This window comes from Chroicocephalus ridibundus, chromosome 3, assembly GCF_963924245.1.
Source record: "Chroicocephalus ridibundus chromosome 3, bChrRid1.1, whole genome shotgun sequence".
NCBI lineage: Eukaryota > Metazoa > Chordata > Aves > Charadriiformes > Laridae > Chroicocephalus > Chroicocephalus ridibundus.
In genome coordinates, this window is record NC_086286.1 from 40,398,012 (window position 1) to 40,415,261 (window position 17,250).

Sequence of the window (17,250 nt, forward strand, 5' to 3'; positions counted from 1 at the left end):
CACGGAGAGGTCTGTGCAAGGAACTTCTTGTAATTAGTTAAAGTTTTTCTTTATGCTTTTCCTTCATCAGAATGATCATGATCCTCGCTTGAGAGAGAGGGCAGTTGCCCGAAATTCTGCATTACCCCAATATGGCAAGATCCTTCCACGAATTCAAAGGAAGCTGGCCGTAGAGAGAGCCAAGCCTTACCATTTGCCTGCGTCGGTCGTAAGAGAAGGTAACTTTTAGGGGGGGAAATATGGTGGAGAACTAACCACCCACCTCTTTGACGGCAGCAGGCTGATATTTTTCCCCTCTTGCTTTCCAGTCTCAAGACCAACGCCATTATCCACAGTAACAAACCCAGCTAATGCAGGACATTTGTGTACTAGAGAAAATTTCCTCAGTGCTGTATTGCGCAAAACTGGAGAAGTCTGGGAAGGAAATGAGCAGGAAACCAGTTTCTCACAAGTTGATAGGTAAACAGCCTTTTGACAACGTTTAGTCTTGATCTCCTTGTTTGGAGAGAGAGAGAAAAATCCTTCTACACCACGTGAGTGTTTGGAGGGAAGGTGCACCTGAATAAAGTTTTCTTTGGCTTTTTTGCACGTTTAATATATAACATTTACGAATCGATGCATGAGAAGTACTGTGTGGAGAGACAGTTTTTCTGCTATGGTAATCTCATTTATGCAAATACATATATGTTTACATTCCGGGAAGTGTGTTTACAGGTTTTAAGGTAGCTGAAACTAAGACTATGATTACCATCAAGGTATGGGTGTACAGATACTGATAGACTTGATTGTGGGATCAAATAGTCCTGTTTTACCACCTCCTGCCCAGTGTCTGCTTTGTTTCTGCCCTTTTTGCTTAAAATTCGGCAGAGTTATAAAGAGCAGGAAGGAGGCTCGTAGTTGTCAGATGACTTTCCTACGAGTGGCGTGGTCAAATGAACTTGAGTTCCGGTACGTGTGGACTTCAGGGGAATGACAGTCAGTTACATTTTCCTTTTAATTCTAGACCTTGAGCTACAGGACCACCAGCCATAACACATCCTCTCCCTGGTGCAGAGTGGCGCGATGCATTTGTTGGGACGCCAGTTACGAAATCTTCATGGAAGCGTTCCAGCTATAGTACATCCACAGAATGAATGCTTCCAAAAGGCCAACTTAGGGACACGACTAAGTGGAGAATTGGAAGTGGTCCCAGCGCAGAAATGTAGATACATTTTCTTCTGGCATGGGACTTACATGCCTCGTGCAGCTTGAAATGGGATTACTCTTGCCTCAGAGGCAGTGATTTGGGAAATTAAGTGTGAAATGTAGAGAAATAATTACAAAAAGGAAATGCCTGTAACTTCTTCCTGGGCCTGATACATCAGCTGAACAGCTGAGGGCTTACCCATATTTCTTGTTGATTGAATGTTTTTGTGCTGTGTCATGTCAGATTTCTCGAACGCAGCATGAGCTTGCCCCCATTGATTTATCTGTTTTCCTCTTTTGGAAAAATCGTGTCTCTTAACAGGTTGCCTGATTTGATGGTCCATCCCGTTCCTTCATGTTCTGCAGCACAGTCACCGTGCAGAGCTTCCACTTCGTTCATGCCATCCAGCCCACCGAGATCAAATATGCATGGTTCCACCTCACAAAATAATTTTTCAGGAGGCTCAGAGCTGAATTTACTTACCACTCCTCCTGTGGTTAAGGTTTGTATTAAAAAAACCAACGCAACACACCAGTGACAACCAACCAAACCAAAAGCTTGTAGACATAAAAAGCTTTTTTATCGTTATATAAAGCTTGTAGACATAAAAAGCTTTTTTATCGTTAAGGTTTTCGTACCTCTGGAAAAAGAGCAGTGCAGAGGCTAAACATCCTCCCTGCTGGTACAAACTCGGTTTGTAATTTAAACTCTTACTTTTGACAAGGGAAGCCTTCTGTTTTGAACATTTAATGGGTTTTAAATTAAGTGCTTTTATTTCTTTTCCTAGAGAGCTAAAGTTTTGGCCACATCTGCTTCTGGTGTTCCTGGGTTTACTCCTCGGTCTGTTCTCAGATCCAGCCTTCGCACCACTCCCCTAGCTACTCCCTCCGCGTCTCCGGGACGATCGGTCACTCCTCCTTTACGAGCAAAGGAGCCTAGGATATCATTCAGGGAGGAGAACTCGAATGCAGCGTGGACTGTTGGGGTAAGTTGGGCTGCAGTGAGTGATCTTTTTCCAGTTAAAGTCTTTATAGACTGTGTTTGGATTTGGATTTTTATAGAGTTTGCCTGCCTCCTTAAATTGAGACCTGGAATTGCACATCAGAATGGCAGACTTGAATTTGGTCCTAAACGGCTGTGTTAGACCTTCTGTAGCATCACCTGCCTGCAGGAACACCTTCATAATACATACCAGTGATCTTGGTGGTTTTTACTCAAGTGTCGTTAGGAGCTGTGAGTGTTCCCGATTGCTAGTTCAGCTTCCTGCTAAACCTTATGAAGGGGTGGTATGGCAGGCAGGAAAGGAATATAGATTGAGCCAGGTGTTTGGGTTTGTTAAACTTGGTGAATTAAACACCTTTGAAAGCAGCGTAGTCATGAGCTGCATTACCTTCTAGTCTCTCTTTTTGCAAGGCTGGATTTACTAAAGGGACGTTAAAAACAGACCCCGGATGAAGAGAGCTGTAGCGCTGTCTGTTCTCCAGCCCTCAGGTGCTCAGTTTTGCTTCTTGCCTTGCACCAGGGGTAGCATTCGGATAGTGGTCAAAGGAAGTTGGTGCACCTGAAAGTTGTCCCCTTCCCCTCCTCCTTTTGTTCTCTCGCTTGGATTCCCTCATTCAGCTCGTCCTGCAGTTGTCGAAGTAACGTACCAAAATCAGGGGCAGAACAGGGGCACGTGCTAGTGTCTACACATACGAGCTTTCCGTACAGGTACTAACAAATTGTCACAGTCAGTTTTTATTATACCTTTTATTGCCTGTTACAAAGAGCTACTCAATTATAGCAAGAGGCTCCCTCTCCTCTACAAAGTTCTTACTGATACTGTAGCGTGAGCACATGAATTTCCTCGTTCCATGCTCCGGGCATAGTGAAGAGTGGAATATTTGAGCGGTGCGTCCAAGTTGAAAAATGCAAAGGTAAAGAAAGAGAAATCTTGAGTTATGATTTTAGGTACGTAAAGCTCCTGCTCTTCTTGAAGAGACAGCAGTGAACCCAATGAACCGCCCTGAGATGACAGTATAAGCGATCTCTTTCAAGACTCACTCCATCCTAATCCCCCAAGGTCGTGGAAACTCAATGAGGCGTCAAAAGCATGCTTAATTGTGACAGCTGGCTTCAAAGGCTAACGTAGTGCCAGAATAAGAATTAATTTTGTAGCACCATGATTAAGCTGACACTTGTAATCCTTATACTGTATATCAGTTTGTTTTTCCTTTTTTTTTATTTCTTGCTTTGACAAAGGGCATTTGCGTGTTACTGATTGTCAATTTTATTTTTTTGGAAAAAAAAAAAAGGTGACAGAAGATGCTAAAGTGCTGTCTGGACCTTCGTCTGAGCATCATCATCGTGGAGTGGTGGAGGATGCTTGGTCGGAAAGTAGAGCTAAACCAACTCTGTTGACTCTGAGCAATCCCGAGGATGATCGTGCTGAAACGGAAGAGTCTTCAGAAAGCATACCTGGAGATGGTTTGGAGAAAATGGATGTCAGCAAAGAAAATAGTAACATCTCTGCCAGGTCAGACCAAACGACTTTGGAGTAGCTTTTAAAGTTACACCTGAGGTTCCTGTAACATAAGCGGGTTTATTTGGGGGTTTGAATACTTTCTGGCAGTGTTTTATACACTTAATTTCTATTTTCTCTGCGTGCTCAATTAGCATCTATTTGTTTATGGAAAGGGAAGCCCTTTTCTCACCAGATGCTTTAAAAGCTGCAGCTGCTTTTTGAGAGAATGTTAGTCATTTGTAAAGTTGTGCAAGGTTTGTTTTGAAGCTTAACGAGGCATTTCTCTTTTTCTGTTCAAGAAGTGAAACAAACTACCAGGAGTCCAAAATGTCCTCTTCGTCTGAAGAAAAAGCCATAGCAGTTGCACCAAATGCACAGCTTTCTGCATCCCCGGAGACAGACGGTGAGTGTACGTACAGTGCGTTGGAGCTGTTATGTGAGTTGAGGTAGCTGGACTCCTGAAGTAAAATGTGTAGTCGGCCATACCACTAGAGGTGTCTCAGACTGAGGTAGTACTAGCATGTTACTGCCAACTTTCATTGAACTGTAGAGAAAAAACCCTCCTCAAACAAAGTCCTTGTAGAAGGCGCATAGCGAATGTTCCAGTTCTTGATAAAGATATTGAGAAAACTGGTAGAATTTAAAATATTAGAGGGAGAGATCAGTATTTATTTGGCTGTTGTGCACCACTACTAATTTGTGTGGTATGGGATTGTTGTGGTTTAACCCCAGCCAGCAACTAGGCCCACGCGGCCGCTCGCTCACTCCCCCCAGCAGGGTAGGGAGAAGAGGGGACAGAAAAAACCCTCGTGGGTTGAGAAAAAGACAGTTTAATAGAACAGTAACAGAAGAGGAAAGTCATAATAATGGTGGTAATAATAATTATTATGGTAACAGGGTATACAAGATAAAACGATACAATACCCGATGACCCGTACCCAGCCTGTCCTGAGCAGTGATCGCGGATCCCTGCCCGCCCCTCCGCCCCAGCCAACCCCCATTTATGTACTGAGCATGACGCCTGTGGTATGGAATATCCCCCTGGTGGTGCCTATGGTCCCTCAGCTTCTCTGGGAAGCTGAAAAAGTCCATGACCAATATAAACATTAGCTAGCAACAACTGAAACAGTCGGTGTTATCTACATTCCTCAACATTCTTCTCATACCAAATCCAAAAGACAGCAGCTACTAGAAAGAAAATTAAGCCCGTCTGGCTGAAACCAGGACAGGGATCTGCTGCTTGAGTTCCTGCGTTAAAAGATGATGCATCCTCGGGGTTCAGGCTGTGAAGAAGAGCTCGCTATGAGTGTGCCTTTCCAGCCCCCCTTTCCTCTCTTGTTGTTCTTCTCTATGGAATTGCCAGCTGATTTTCCTTTTCCTCTTTTTTCTTTTTCCTTTTTTTTTTTTTCAGTATTTTTTTTTAATTTATTGTGGGGCTGCCTCTTTCACCAGGTAGATAGTTCTGGCTTCTAGTTTTTGGAGGAAGCCCAATATAGGTGGCAGGACGGAGACTACCATTGTTGGCTCCTGCTCCGTCTGTTACTTCTTGTTGCTTACAACTGTGTCATTTATACAGCAGTTGAGTTTAAATTATAAAAATCTCTTCCAGCTGTGATAAGTATCCTTGACAGTGAGGACATGGTCAGTACTCATTCAGAAAATCGCCTCGAGGGGAAGTGTGTGGATTTACCTGAAGAACAGAACCAGGAAGCAGCTGAAGTTGAAGAAAATGTTCCTTTTCTGCAGGAAGAAATAACTCTTTCTCTCAATCTTCCTAAAACTGAGGAAACGACTGTAAGTAAACTCTTTTCCCATTTTCTACAAAATAGAAAACGCTTTGCAAGTGTTGAGGACAGTCCCATCTTACTGACAATTAGAAGGCACACAAAACCATCTGTGTTTCTTTAGCTGGTCAACACAAGTGAAAACCTCATTCCATAAGGGCAGATCGCTTTTTCTGCTGTGCATTTTCTGCTCCTGTAGCACCAAATAGAACCTGTCAAAACTTGGGCCTTTGAGAGCTGTAGAAGGACAAACAAATGTCTAAACTATTTTTTAAAATAACCATGCATTCATTTGGTTTCCTGGAACGTAAACATTTCTTATTTGACTTAACAAAGTAGTAGTTTAATTGTTAAAGATGATACAAAAAGTTGGGGAGTGCAGCTTGTTGATGCTGGGGGCCGTTTACGAAAGGACAAAATGATGCGGGAACCAAACTCATTTTCAGAATGATTTAGGTGCTTGGATCCTTTCCTCTCTCTTCCTTATTAACATAAACAGAAATCCCAGCAGTGAGTTCATTTCAGTGTCAAGATATTTCCAGCTACTCCAGGTACTTCAAGCTCTTTTTTTTTTTTTTTTTTTTAAGTACAACAGCATTTTTTTGCAACATCTCCACTTCGTAAAAGAGGACTTTTTAAAGGTTGTTCACGTGGAGTGAAAATTAGCACTGGTGATTCTCTAGTTGTCCCATTATTCTTTCTTCTGCTGGGGCTGCTGAGTTCTTTAGGGGACATCCACAATGAATCCACGTACCATGCAGAGCATACTGTCAATTTCCTGTAGGATTGTAGTCACAGGAATTAGCAATAGTTAGGAGTGAAATACAGACTGAAAGGTAGGGGTACCACAAATAGATTGGTCTTAAGTAAGAGAAAATGCGTTTCGGTGTCCCAGATTGCAGAGGAAGTTAAACAGGCAGTCACTGATGTAGCTCGTCTGGGCTTTGGGATTTAGGACAACGCTGTAGAGAAGATGGTTCTAGACTTGGGAAACTTAGGGCAAACTGCTTACCGCTTTCTCGTTCATAGAGTTGTAAGCATAAAAGGAAAGTTTATGCAGACTGGTATTTCTTGGATTTAGTTTTGAAGCATGGCGCGTTGCTATAATATGATGCTTTAGCAACTTTTGACAAAGCAGGAGGCAAGAAAATGAGCAGGTTCTATGGAGACTGGGGACTGCTCTTGAGGGGTTTCTTCCTTCTGCCGGTGTTGGCTAGCTCTACAACTTAGAGGGCTGGGAAGAGATCTTTACACGTGGATTAAATTATCTTGACCATCTGAGTCCCTGGAAATACGTAACAGATAACTGCTTTTGTTCGCACCATAAAAACACGAGGTGGAGCTATTTAGAATATGCTGTGTTGTCTCAGGCAATCCAAGCGGCTCCTTAGAGTGCAGGGTTGAGCTGTCGGATGTGAGGGCTGGCCAGTTTGACAAAGTGTTGCCGACTGGAACTTTCAGCTTTTCTCTCATCGCTGCCTTTTACCCTGTTAGATGGTAAATGGAGCACGCGATGGCGTACACTGAACACTCTCTTCTCCGTCCCTTAAACACAGAGGCTGTCATCGGTAGCAGGGAGTACACTGTATGTTTCTGACTTTACACCCAGCAGTGATCCGAAAGGAAAAGCAGCATTTCACTGTCCTCAGTTTCGTCTGGGTCAGTTTGAAGTCGGTCTCTTTGGTAATGACTATTGCATTAACAGGCATTTTTTTTTAACTTTAGGTGATTGAAGACAGTGGGGTTAAGGCACAAATCTCTGAAGAGGCACCGGAAACACCACCCTATAGTGAACGACATCCATCAGGCAATCTTCCATACACCTGTGATCCTATAGAGCAGCAGTTTGCATGTGATTTGCCTGACGATAAAGATGGTGAATGTGATGCAGCTGAGGGAGATGGAGAGCTTTTTATATCTCAGAGTAATTTTACTTTAGTCTTGGAAGAAGAAGGTGGTGAAGGGGAGATGGGAGACCCTACACTAGGAGATGCTTCTAAGCCGGCTGGCGCAACAACAGAGGAGAAACCTGTGAACAGTTTAGGAAATACTGAAAACCAAGAACATGTTACAAACGCAGCGTCCACTGTAACTAATGATCAGGAATCTCAAAATATTGTAGAGTCGCTTCCATATGTGCCTGAACCCATTAAGGTGGCTATTGCTGAGAACTTACTGGATGTAATCAAAGACACAAGAAGTAAAGAATTCACGTCTGAAGTTGTAGAACAATCTATTCATGAAACCATAGGAAAAAAGGGAACTAGATTCCAGAAGGCCAGAGCTCCTTTAACAACTGTGCCAGAAGGAGTGGAAGATGAAACCAGCATCCATCAAGTGGAGTATGTTAGCACTCCTAGAACACGCACAAGGGGACAACTGAGTAGAAGTTTAAGTATTCCATCTGCAGGTGCTCAGCAACTTCTGAAGGCAGATAAACCGTTTCTGGTTGGACTGTCTCCTCGGAGAAGTACCAGGCGAGCCAAAGAAGCCCCTGAGACTTCTGGTCTTCAAACAGAAGAAAATGCTCAAGGTGAGCAAACACCTGTGATGCCTGTTACTCCTAGGAGAGGTAGGAAGCCTAAAGTGACTAACGTACAGAAAGTAGAAAGCAGCCATTCTGACGGACAAACATTGTCCGTCAGTACGCAGTCCATAGCCGTTACTCCAAGAAGAGGATTAAGGAGAGCAAAGGAAGCTATGTCTGAAGTCTTGGAAGAAGAGGCTATTGAGGAAACGTCTCTCTCTGAGGGTAGCATTACTGCTTCTGCTGCTTCCAAGAGGACTAGAGGAGGAAAAAGTTCAGCAGGAGATCAAGGACCTGGCCAGGCTGACCCTGATCATAAGGTAAAACCAGCCGTCAGTCCCAGCAGAAGGGCAGGAAAACTGAAGGGCATTAATTCACAATTTACTGAAAGTATTGTCAAGGACCAAGAGGCGCAGTCTAGTGACCAAGTCCTTTTACCTGTGCCAACTAAAAGAGGCAGAAGAAGAAAGATGAGTTCATCAGAAGTTTCAGAAAATTCTGACCTTGATCTGTCTAGATCGTCACTTCCTCAAACAGAATTTAAACTTCCTGTGACTCCTAGAAGAAGTGCTAGGAAGGGGGCCCAAAATCTCTTGGCAGAGACACAATCTCTCTCTACTCAGGAAGGCATACATTCAGGTGGGAAGGTGGAAATCCTTGCTACTCCCAGGAGAAGTACCAGAAGAGTTCCACATGCTAAGCCAGAAAAAACGGATACTCATGAGCAAACACCTGCACAGCCAAAGGAGGAATTAACCCCACCCAGGACGGCAGTAAGGACAGGGCGTCGGGGCAGAAAGAGACGAGCAGTGTTGGAGGAGAGCACGGGGGAGGGGGCCTTCCCCCAGGGACCTGGTGGCAGTCCTTTGCTGCTTGAAGACTTAAATCCATCAGGACGTGATGAAACATCAAGAACTTCAACAGATCGCGTTATGAGCACCAGATCCCGCAAAACTGCCGTGCATCAGAAACTGCCTGTTGAGGAAAATGCGTCCTTCCTTTTCTCCCCTCCTCTCACAAAGCTGACAAAGAAATGTAAAGGTAGGAGCATTATGTTTATACGCAAAATAGGGGATATTGCTGTTTTGTAAACCACAGAAAACAGACTGTGAGGACGGCTTTTAAGCGTTGTAAAGAATCTAACCATACAAAAAAAATTGGGGAGGAGATGATTCATCTGTTTTCTGAACTCTACGTGACTGGCTGGCTAGTGGTGGAGGAGGCTGATCTGAGTAGAGTAATATGAAATTTAATCTGAATTTTTATCATGAGCTTAATTTCTACCTGTTTCAAAAACCGGAGGGTATCTGGTAATATGTGATTGACATCTCTTCCCCACACTGGAGAAACAAAGGGGACATGCTTCCAAAATCCTGTTCAGTTTTTAACTTAAAATGAGCTGCGTCTTGTAACAAACTATCCAGCTGTTTAATGATGTGACTGTTTTCCATGGACATATACTTTGGTAGTGAAGTTACTGCGCATTGGGCTCTTTGTATTAGAGTACATGATAAGAAGAACTCTTTTGAGATGTTTAAGGATTGCTGATGCCTCTTGAGCGCAATATCTTTGATTACCTAAGTGTAGGTAAAATCGCTGCACCGCATTATTTTTGTTTCACTATGTACTGCCAAAGAATGGATCCTAAGAGGCAGTAACTAGGGGAAAAATACCTCCACATTGAGTGTTTATGAACCTGATTGGACCTTTTATTTCAGGCGGCTATTGTGCTTTTGATTATCAGCTGCAATTTAATGTCACTGTCCTTTATGTCTAGTGTCCGTGTATGCTAACAGTGCATTGTGGTTTTAGCTGGAGAAGCAGACCGTTCTGTGCAGCTTAAGGATTTGGACCCGGACCTGTCTTCTCAATTTGTCTTTTCGCCTCCTCTTTTGAGGTCCAGGAGAAAAAATGTCCATGATAGGAAAGGCCAAGTGGGTGCTACTCTTTGCAATGATGGCGTGCTCTCGAATTTATATAAATTATTGTAAAATTTCATAAACAAACGGTCTTCAATAAGTAACTCCATATGGAGTGTTATTTCCTCCGTCAATGCAGTTTTCTATTTTATAGTAAGACTTCATACATTTATATAATATGTAAATACAAGTTATTTTAGGATTGTTAAATAAAAATGTATACTTCACAACATGCTTACTGTCTGATAGCTTTTTGAGGGAACATAGGGTTGAATGGCCTTTATAGGTCAGAAATGTTAATGTTGGTTTGCAAGAGTGTTTAAAGCCTTCGAAAGTGAGGCCAAAAGCTTTTTAAGCTTTTTAAAGTTTGCTTAGAACTCCTTTAACAAGTAATCGTGTAAAATGTACTAGTGTAAATTTTATAAATGATTTTTGACCTTCTGGCACAAATAATTGGGCTTACAATACAAAATGATAATTCCTTACATTCACAGTTAAGTTGCATTGTATCGAAGTCAGAATGTAAACAATTGTATTTTAAGCTGTGCAATATTTTTATATTTTTATATTCAGTTTTCTATTGGAACCTAAAGAGGGAGGGGCTAGGAAAGGCCAAGTGGGTGCTACTCTTTGCAATGATGGCGTGCTCTCCTGTCATTCCACCTTACGAAACCACGCTCTTACGGTCTTTAGTTCCCCATAGAAGGCAGGAGTGGGTCAGACGACGAGTAAAGAGAACGTCTTGTTTCTGGCCGTGTTTTCCGGTTCCTTCTGGAAAACCGTCTGGGGAGAGTTGCCTCTTAAAATCAGGGCGTGGGGGCGCTCAAAAAGCTCACGCGAATACTGAGTGAGAATGCTTGGGACAGTCTGGTAAGGAACGAAAGCAAAAGGAAGCTTGTTTCTCTATGTTTTCTGCCTTGACCCTATCTTCAAAGAAGCCCATAAATAATTCTTTGGCATCGATTTTGTAATTCCAACATTGCAAAACGTTTTCCTCTACTGAATACTGTTGATAATCAAAAAATCAATTTGATACTTCTCTTTCTTTTCAGGACCACAAGAAAAGGAGGCTCTTGGTCACCTCCACCGGTGGAAATAAAATTCGTCTCTCCTTTTGGAAGTGCACTGGATAAAGCCATGCATCGTATTGCAAGAATATGCCCGGTGTGCAAATATGTCTGAGGATAACCGAGCAGTTTAATCCCCCATCAGAACTTCCCCTTGTGGAACGCTACTCTCAGGCTTGTTATTTCAATAAAATTGTTTGCTGCAATTTCATCAGTTCCCATGTAACCACTCGTAAATAGCTTTGTTGTTGATTTCTGGTGGGGAAAACAAGCTACGGGCAGAAACCAATCCATAGGGTCTCACGAGTCATTTACTTCTTCTCCGTAGTCTTCCTGGTACAGAACAGGTTTCTTTTTGGCGTTGGTGAACTTAATACTGCGAAGCTTAAAGCTTGATGCCGGTGTCTGCCAAGTAGCGAAGGGTTGTTACAAATCTGCTGAGCCGGGGCTTCGTCCTTCCTGGCGGCAGGAGCCCGGCCTGGTGCACCCCAGACCTGGGGGTGTCTCTGTCCCAGACCCTTGGATGCGGCTGCTGCTTTCCCGTTTGCAGGTCAGGCCAGTAGCAAGGCTGAGGGTGCACCACACACATGCACGACAGCAACGCGGCTGGCTACGCAGGCTGCCAGAGACGGGGCCGTGCCTTTACCACCTGCCATCTTGCACTGGGGCAGCTCACAGAAAGCCGCCTCTCTGGCTTGTTGCAGTTGAAGCTCACGAGTGACACCAGAGGCATGCTGTCACTCTGCAGGTTCCCCCACGCAGCCACATTTGCAGAGCCCCAGAGGATCAGCAGAGCCTTGAGCCCAGCTGTCGTCTGTGCCCCAATTCTGGGCTCCGTCTCTCACCTCTGGCTGAGACACCGCATCTTTCCAGAGATGGCTTTTCCTCCTGCTCACTGGCTAGCCCACCCTGAGGTCTGCTAGCGGTTTCCTCGTGCACATTTGGCTAGGGGAAAATACAACAAAAATACAATAAAATGGTGTATTGAAACGTATGTTACGATGGAGTTTAGAAAGTCTTCTCTGATAAGAGAACACAGTTTTAGTAGGAAATGTTGAAAATATCCCTTAGTTTCTCTCAAAGTTTAAACACCGTTTTAAATTTTTTAAAACCCTCCTATCTGTAGCAAATGGCTTCTTACTAGAATGATGTGGTGAAATATCCTGTTTCAGAGCAAAAGGATTTCTAAGAGTGGTTTACCAGTACCGGATTTTTGCTGAAATCACGGGTTTTCCAGCGCAGCTCACGGTGCTTGCTTTGGTTCTGTGGAAAGCGCAGGCACACGGAATAAGCAACAGGGAGAAGAGAAAAGTCATGGGGCAGAAACTTAATGTTTAAGCTGCTGAAATACAGAGCCTAGCTTTTGCTGTTTGTTGCCTGTCTGTTTTACCTTCTAATTACTTCTTGTCTTTACAGAACACTTTCAACGTGCTGGAAATCTATAATGACCAGGTAATGAGGTCGCTTTGCTTCCGTATTAACAAATCTTAGTTTTCTGTGTACATTGATTTCTTTTTTGCTCATTGTAATTTGAAAATCATCCTTTATGCTCTCTTAACGTGACCCTTCTGGGCATGTTGGCTGAAGTGTGTGGGTGCTGCCTGGACCTAAGAGCATCGTTTTGCTGCTTGAGCCACCCGGCTGCTCTGCCGTAACACTGGCCAAGCTGTTTCATCTCTTGTAGTACATTCCTTCTTTCTCTTTTCTGGGTTGTCCTCCTTTTTTGAAGAAAAAAGGGGGTTAAGAAGGAAGATCCGAGGGCTGGAGCACCTCTCCTATGAAGACAGGCTGAGAGAGTTGGGGTTCTTCAGCCTGCAGAAGAGAAGGCTCTGGGGAGATCTTATAGCAGCCTTCCAGTACCTAAAGGGGGCCTACAGGAAGGATGGGGAGGGACTCTTTATCAGGGAGTGTAGCGATAGGATGAGGGGTAACGGTTTACAGCTGAAGGAGGGTAGATTTAGATGAGATATCAGGCAGAAATTCTTTGCTGTCAGGGTGGTGAGGCACTGGAACAGGTTGCCCAGGGAAGCTGTGGATGCCCCTTCCCTGGAAGCGTTCAAGGCCAGGCTGGATGGGGCTTTGAGCAGCCTGGCCTAGTGGGAGGTGTCCCTGCCCAGGGCAGGGGGGTTGGAACTACATGATCTTTAAGGTCCCTTCCAACCCAAACCATTCTATGATTCTAAAAGATTCGTAGCACTATTAATGCATCACTCAAATGGAGACCATTTCTGTTTTCAGAACAGAAACGTGGCTGACACAAAATCGATCTCTCGCTTTCTACGTTAGAGATTGAAACCCCGCTTCTTTTGCAAGAGTTCTCTGCATATTTGGAAAAATTTAACTAAATAGAGATAAATGCAGCTATAAAACTATAAGCACCTGTTTTATATAAACGCCGTGTTCTTTACATAAAGCGAGGCAGTATTATAAAACAAGTAGTTTTGTTTCCTGTAATCCGCGATTACTGTTGGTCCTGTGCACCAGATGTTGCATTCCTAAATAAGATGAAACCCCCACAGGGTCCTCTTTGTCTCGGGTGAATTAACTGTATACTCCAGCACCTTTGAAGAGGTATTTTTTTCTTAAAGCAAGTACTATCAAATGAAAGATGGAAGAATACAAATAGAAAACGTGCACGTGTGAAAATGTTGACTGTAAATGCTGACAGTCTTCAAACAGCTTACCTGAGTTTCTTCAAATGCTAACTTTCTTACTGTTTTGAACAAATTTAAGGACAGATTCTTCAACTGTTACTTGTACCAATACCATCGACGTGGTTTTGAGGGTTTTTTTTACGTTGGTGCTAGCGTAAGGCAGAGTTACCAGGATTTGAGCACCTTCAGTATTCACTTTGACAAAACCCACCTCTGTCTTCTCATCTGTCTGTCTCTCTTTCTCCTAAATTGCTAACCTGCTAAAAAGAGTTAGTTTATAGCCAGATTGCTAAGACACTAGGATTCTTCTTTTATGTTTAAGGACTTTATGGTCATCTTTTCCATGTTAATCCCTATCTCATTTTTGGTAGGGTTTAAAACTAATTTTAAAAACCTCCTTCAAAACCCAATGGCAGGTAATACGTTTGATACGCTCACAGACTGCAGCCGAGACTCCAGCAGACCTCTGTTACGAAGGAACTCTGTCAACCTGACGATACGCTGAAAGGCACACTTTCATAGTTTTTCCCGCTCTGGTCTCGGTGCCAATTGCGGTCAGGTGCTGGGCAAAATGAGAAGAGATACCAGCTCAAAGTGACTGACAGCTGAGGAGGAAGGAAAGGGTGAATGTGCCAATAAGGGAGGGCAGCATATTAAGAGCTTATTCTGTATTCTTATTAACGCACGGCGTATATTTTGACAGCTAAGTTATGTGACGGAGGTAGCTCTTTTTCCTGAGAATTCTGGGTCTCTCTCGTGTGCGTGACTTAGTTCAGCTTCTTTCCTTCCCTTTCTCTCCCGGCAATGCAGCACAGAGTTGAAACGTAGAGCGTACAGATGACCCCTGCTGCCAGGCGTTGGTTGTCTCTGCTTCCCGATGCCGGATCCCAGCGACAGTGCCACACAGAGCTATTCCTTCCTGCCCAGGAGCAGTTTGCTTCCCGGCCACTTCCCCAGTCCCTCGTCTCCTTCTGCAAGAGGAGGTTCCCTCTCTCCTCCTGGCCTTTCTGGGGCTCAGAACTGAAAACGGCCCTCTTTGCAGTCCTTCCAGACAGGCTTTCGCTGGGACTCCAGCACTAATTATTCCTTCTTATTCCAGCTCCCCTGAAAAGAGCTCAGGCACTTAGATGTCTGCTGTCCCAACGCGGTTCATGGCTCCGTGACCGCGTGGCTGCAGCTGCCTGGCTACGAGGAGATATCAGGAGCAGAAGATTGAACGTTTCCCGCACCAGTTCAGTCCTGCAAAGAGCTGAATTGCTTTCATGTGCTGACGAATGCAGACCAAGCAGCTCCCCATGCCTGAGCCAGCTCCGTGCAGGGGCAGCTGGCGTTGTCTCTGCAGGGCATTTGCCTGCCTACCTGGCGTACCCGCAGTTAGAGTGGATGAGGTCTGGTTTTGAAGTTTCCCATCCCACGTTGCCCCACATATGAGAGGCACAGCAGCTATGGCTACGTTGCTGCACGTTAGGCTTAGCTGGAGAAGAGAGGGATTTTCCTGGGCTGGCAGGGTCCAAACCAAACCAGGCTGTGATTGCTGGTAGCGGTACAAGAGAGGGCAGCAGATACTTCCACCCGAGGAGCGAAGTGGCCGCGAGACTCTTTCACCTGTCAAGTTCTAGAGCTACCTGAGATATTTCTGAAGAGGGAAAAGAAGAAAAGAAGAAAAGAAGAAGGAAGAAAAAAAAATCATGTTTGACAGGAAATCTTGTTTGCTGGGATTGTCTGGGTAACAGGTGCTTTTTTGTCTTTTATATATTTTCATATTTAAAAGGACAAAAATGATCAGGACCAAAGCCGTGATAAAGGCAAGTCCTGGTGAGAAGCTGCTGAGGGAACTGAAGGCTGAAAACACCAAAGTGTTGTCCAGACTGGCTGGGCTCGGGAGCGCAGAGCGATAGATAGAGGATACTTTTAAGATCATCAAGTCCAACCGATAACCTAGCACTGCCAAGTTACCACTAAACCAGGTTTGTCAGCATGACATCTACCCGCCTTTTAAAGACCTCCAGGGATGGCGATTCCACCACTTCCTTGTGCAGTCGGTTCCAATGCTTGATAACCCTTTGGGTGAAGAAATTCTTCCCAATATCCAACCTAAACCTCCCCTGGTGCAACTTGAGGCCCTTTCCTCTTGTCCTGTCACTTGTTACTTAGGAGAAGAGACCGACCCCCACCTCGCTCCAACCTCCATTCAGGTAGCTGTAGAGAGCAAGAAGGGCTCCCCTCAGCCTCCTCTTCTCCAGGCTAAACAACCCCAGTTCCCTCAGCCGCTCCTCATGAGACTTGGTCTCCAGGTGTGGCCTCACGAGTGCCGAATGCAGGGGGACGATCACGTCCCTAGTCCTGCTGGCCACACTAGTTCTGATACAAGCCAGGATGCTCTTGGCCACCTGGGCACGCTGCTGGCTCTTATTCAGCTGGCTGTCTACCAATACCGCCAGGTCGTTTTCCACCAGGCAACTTTGCAGCCACCCTTCCCCAAGCCTGTAGCGCTGCATGGGGTGGTTGTGACCCAAGTGCAGGACCTGGCACTTGGCCTTGTTGAACCTCATACCATTGGCTTTGGCCTGTCGATCCAGCCTGTCCAGGTGCCCTCTGTAGAGCCTTCCTACCCTCAAGCAGATCAACACTCGCACCCAGCTTGGTGTCGTCTGGAAACTTACTGAGGGTGCACTCGATCCCCTCGTCCAGGTTGTTGACGAAGATATTTCCAGCAGACATCTGGTAAGTTGAGTCCCCCGTGAGAACAACTGGTAGTGATTGTGAGACTTCCCCCAGCTGCTTATGGAATATTTTGTCCGCCTCTTCATCCTGGTTGGGTGGTCTGTAACAGAGTCCCACCTTGATATCTGCCTTGTTCACCTTCCCCCTGATTCTTACTCGTATACATTCAACCCTGTCATCATCATCATTAAGCTCATGACAGTCCAAACATTCCCTAACACACAGGGACGCCCCACTGCCTCTCCCTCCTGGCTTATCCCTTCTGAAGAGTTTATAGCCATCCGATGGAGCACTCCAGTCGTGCGTATCATCCCACCGTGTTGCTGCGGTGGCCGCTATGTCAGAGTTTTCCTGCTGCACAATGGCTGCCAGCTCCTCCTGTTTGTTGCCCATGCTGCATGCGTTGGTGTAGAAGCACTTCAGTTGTGCTACTGATCCCACCACCTTTTGGGGGGGGTGGGAAAACCCCAGCTTCTACCTGACCATTCCCAGGTGCTTCCATGATTTCTAACCCATCAATATCCCTTGTGTCTTTGCTACCGCATGGCACTCCATCCCCTTCCTCCCCTGCGATGGCAGACCAAAGCACCTCACTAGCATGCTGTCCCACAAATATTGATGTGCCGCCCCCAGGCTTGTCTCTGGTAGCCTGGTTTTATCCCTTTCCCCCTTCAAATGTAGCTCAAAGCTCTTTCAATGAGCCCTGCCAACTCCTGTGCAAAAGTCTTTTTGCCCCTTTGAGACCGCTGTACCCTGTGTGTCGCCTGCTGGCCTGGTGTCATGTAAACCAAACCATGACCAAAATACCCAAAGTCCTCCTGGAGATGCCACACTCAGAGGGTCTTCCTATTTCTGCCCCCATTATACCCTGCAGCTGGAGGGGTAG

The 17,250-nt window shown here is 45.0% G+C and overlaps 2 protein-coding genes across 2 annotated transcripts in view; both read left to right on the plus strand.

Annotated features, from left to right (window-relative positions):
- The window catches only part of LOC134512955 (protein ELYS-like), a 19,805-nt gene extending 19,342 nt beyond the window's left edge, over window positions 1–463 (plus strand). The window contains exons 23-24 of the mRNA XM_063328883.1: window positions 71–218; window positions 309–463. Coding sequence (XP_063184953.1) covers window positions 71–218; window positions 309–463 — 303 coding nt within the window. The remainder of the gene's footprint in view (window positions 1–70; window positions 219–308) is intronic.
- Window positions 393–17,250, plus strand: LOC134512936 (protein ELYS-like). The gene is made up of 9 exons (XM_063328853.1): window positions 393–459; window positions 1,508–1,688; window positions 1,974–2,171; window positions 3,481–3,701; window positions 3,989–4,098; window positions 5,299–5,483; window positions 7,199–9,041; window positions 9,813–9,934; window positions 17,239–17,250. Exons 2-9 carry the CDS (start codon window positions 1,521–1,523, stop codon window positions 17,248–17,250), a joined length of 2,859 nt encoding a protein of 952 aa, XP_063184923.1. The 5' UTR covers window positions 393–459; window positions 1,508–1,520.

What these genes read in the sequence shown, in the direction of transcription:
- LOC134512936 (XM_063328853.1), top strand. Translation starts at nt 1,521, where the DNA reads ATGGTCCATCCCGTTCCTTCATGTTCTGCAGCACAGTCACCGTGCAGA. An exon ending in CCACTCCTCCTGTGGTTAAG is followed by an intron (nt 1,689 to 1,973) that starts GTTTGTATTAAA and finishes TTCTTTTCCTAG; the next exon opens with AGAGCTAAAGTTTTGGCCAC. An exon ending in ATGCAGCGTGGACTGTTGGG is followed by an intron (nt 2,172 to 3,480) that starts GTAAGTTGGGCT and finishes AAAAAAAAAAAG; the next exon opens with GTGACAGAAGATGCTAAAGT.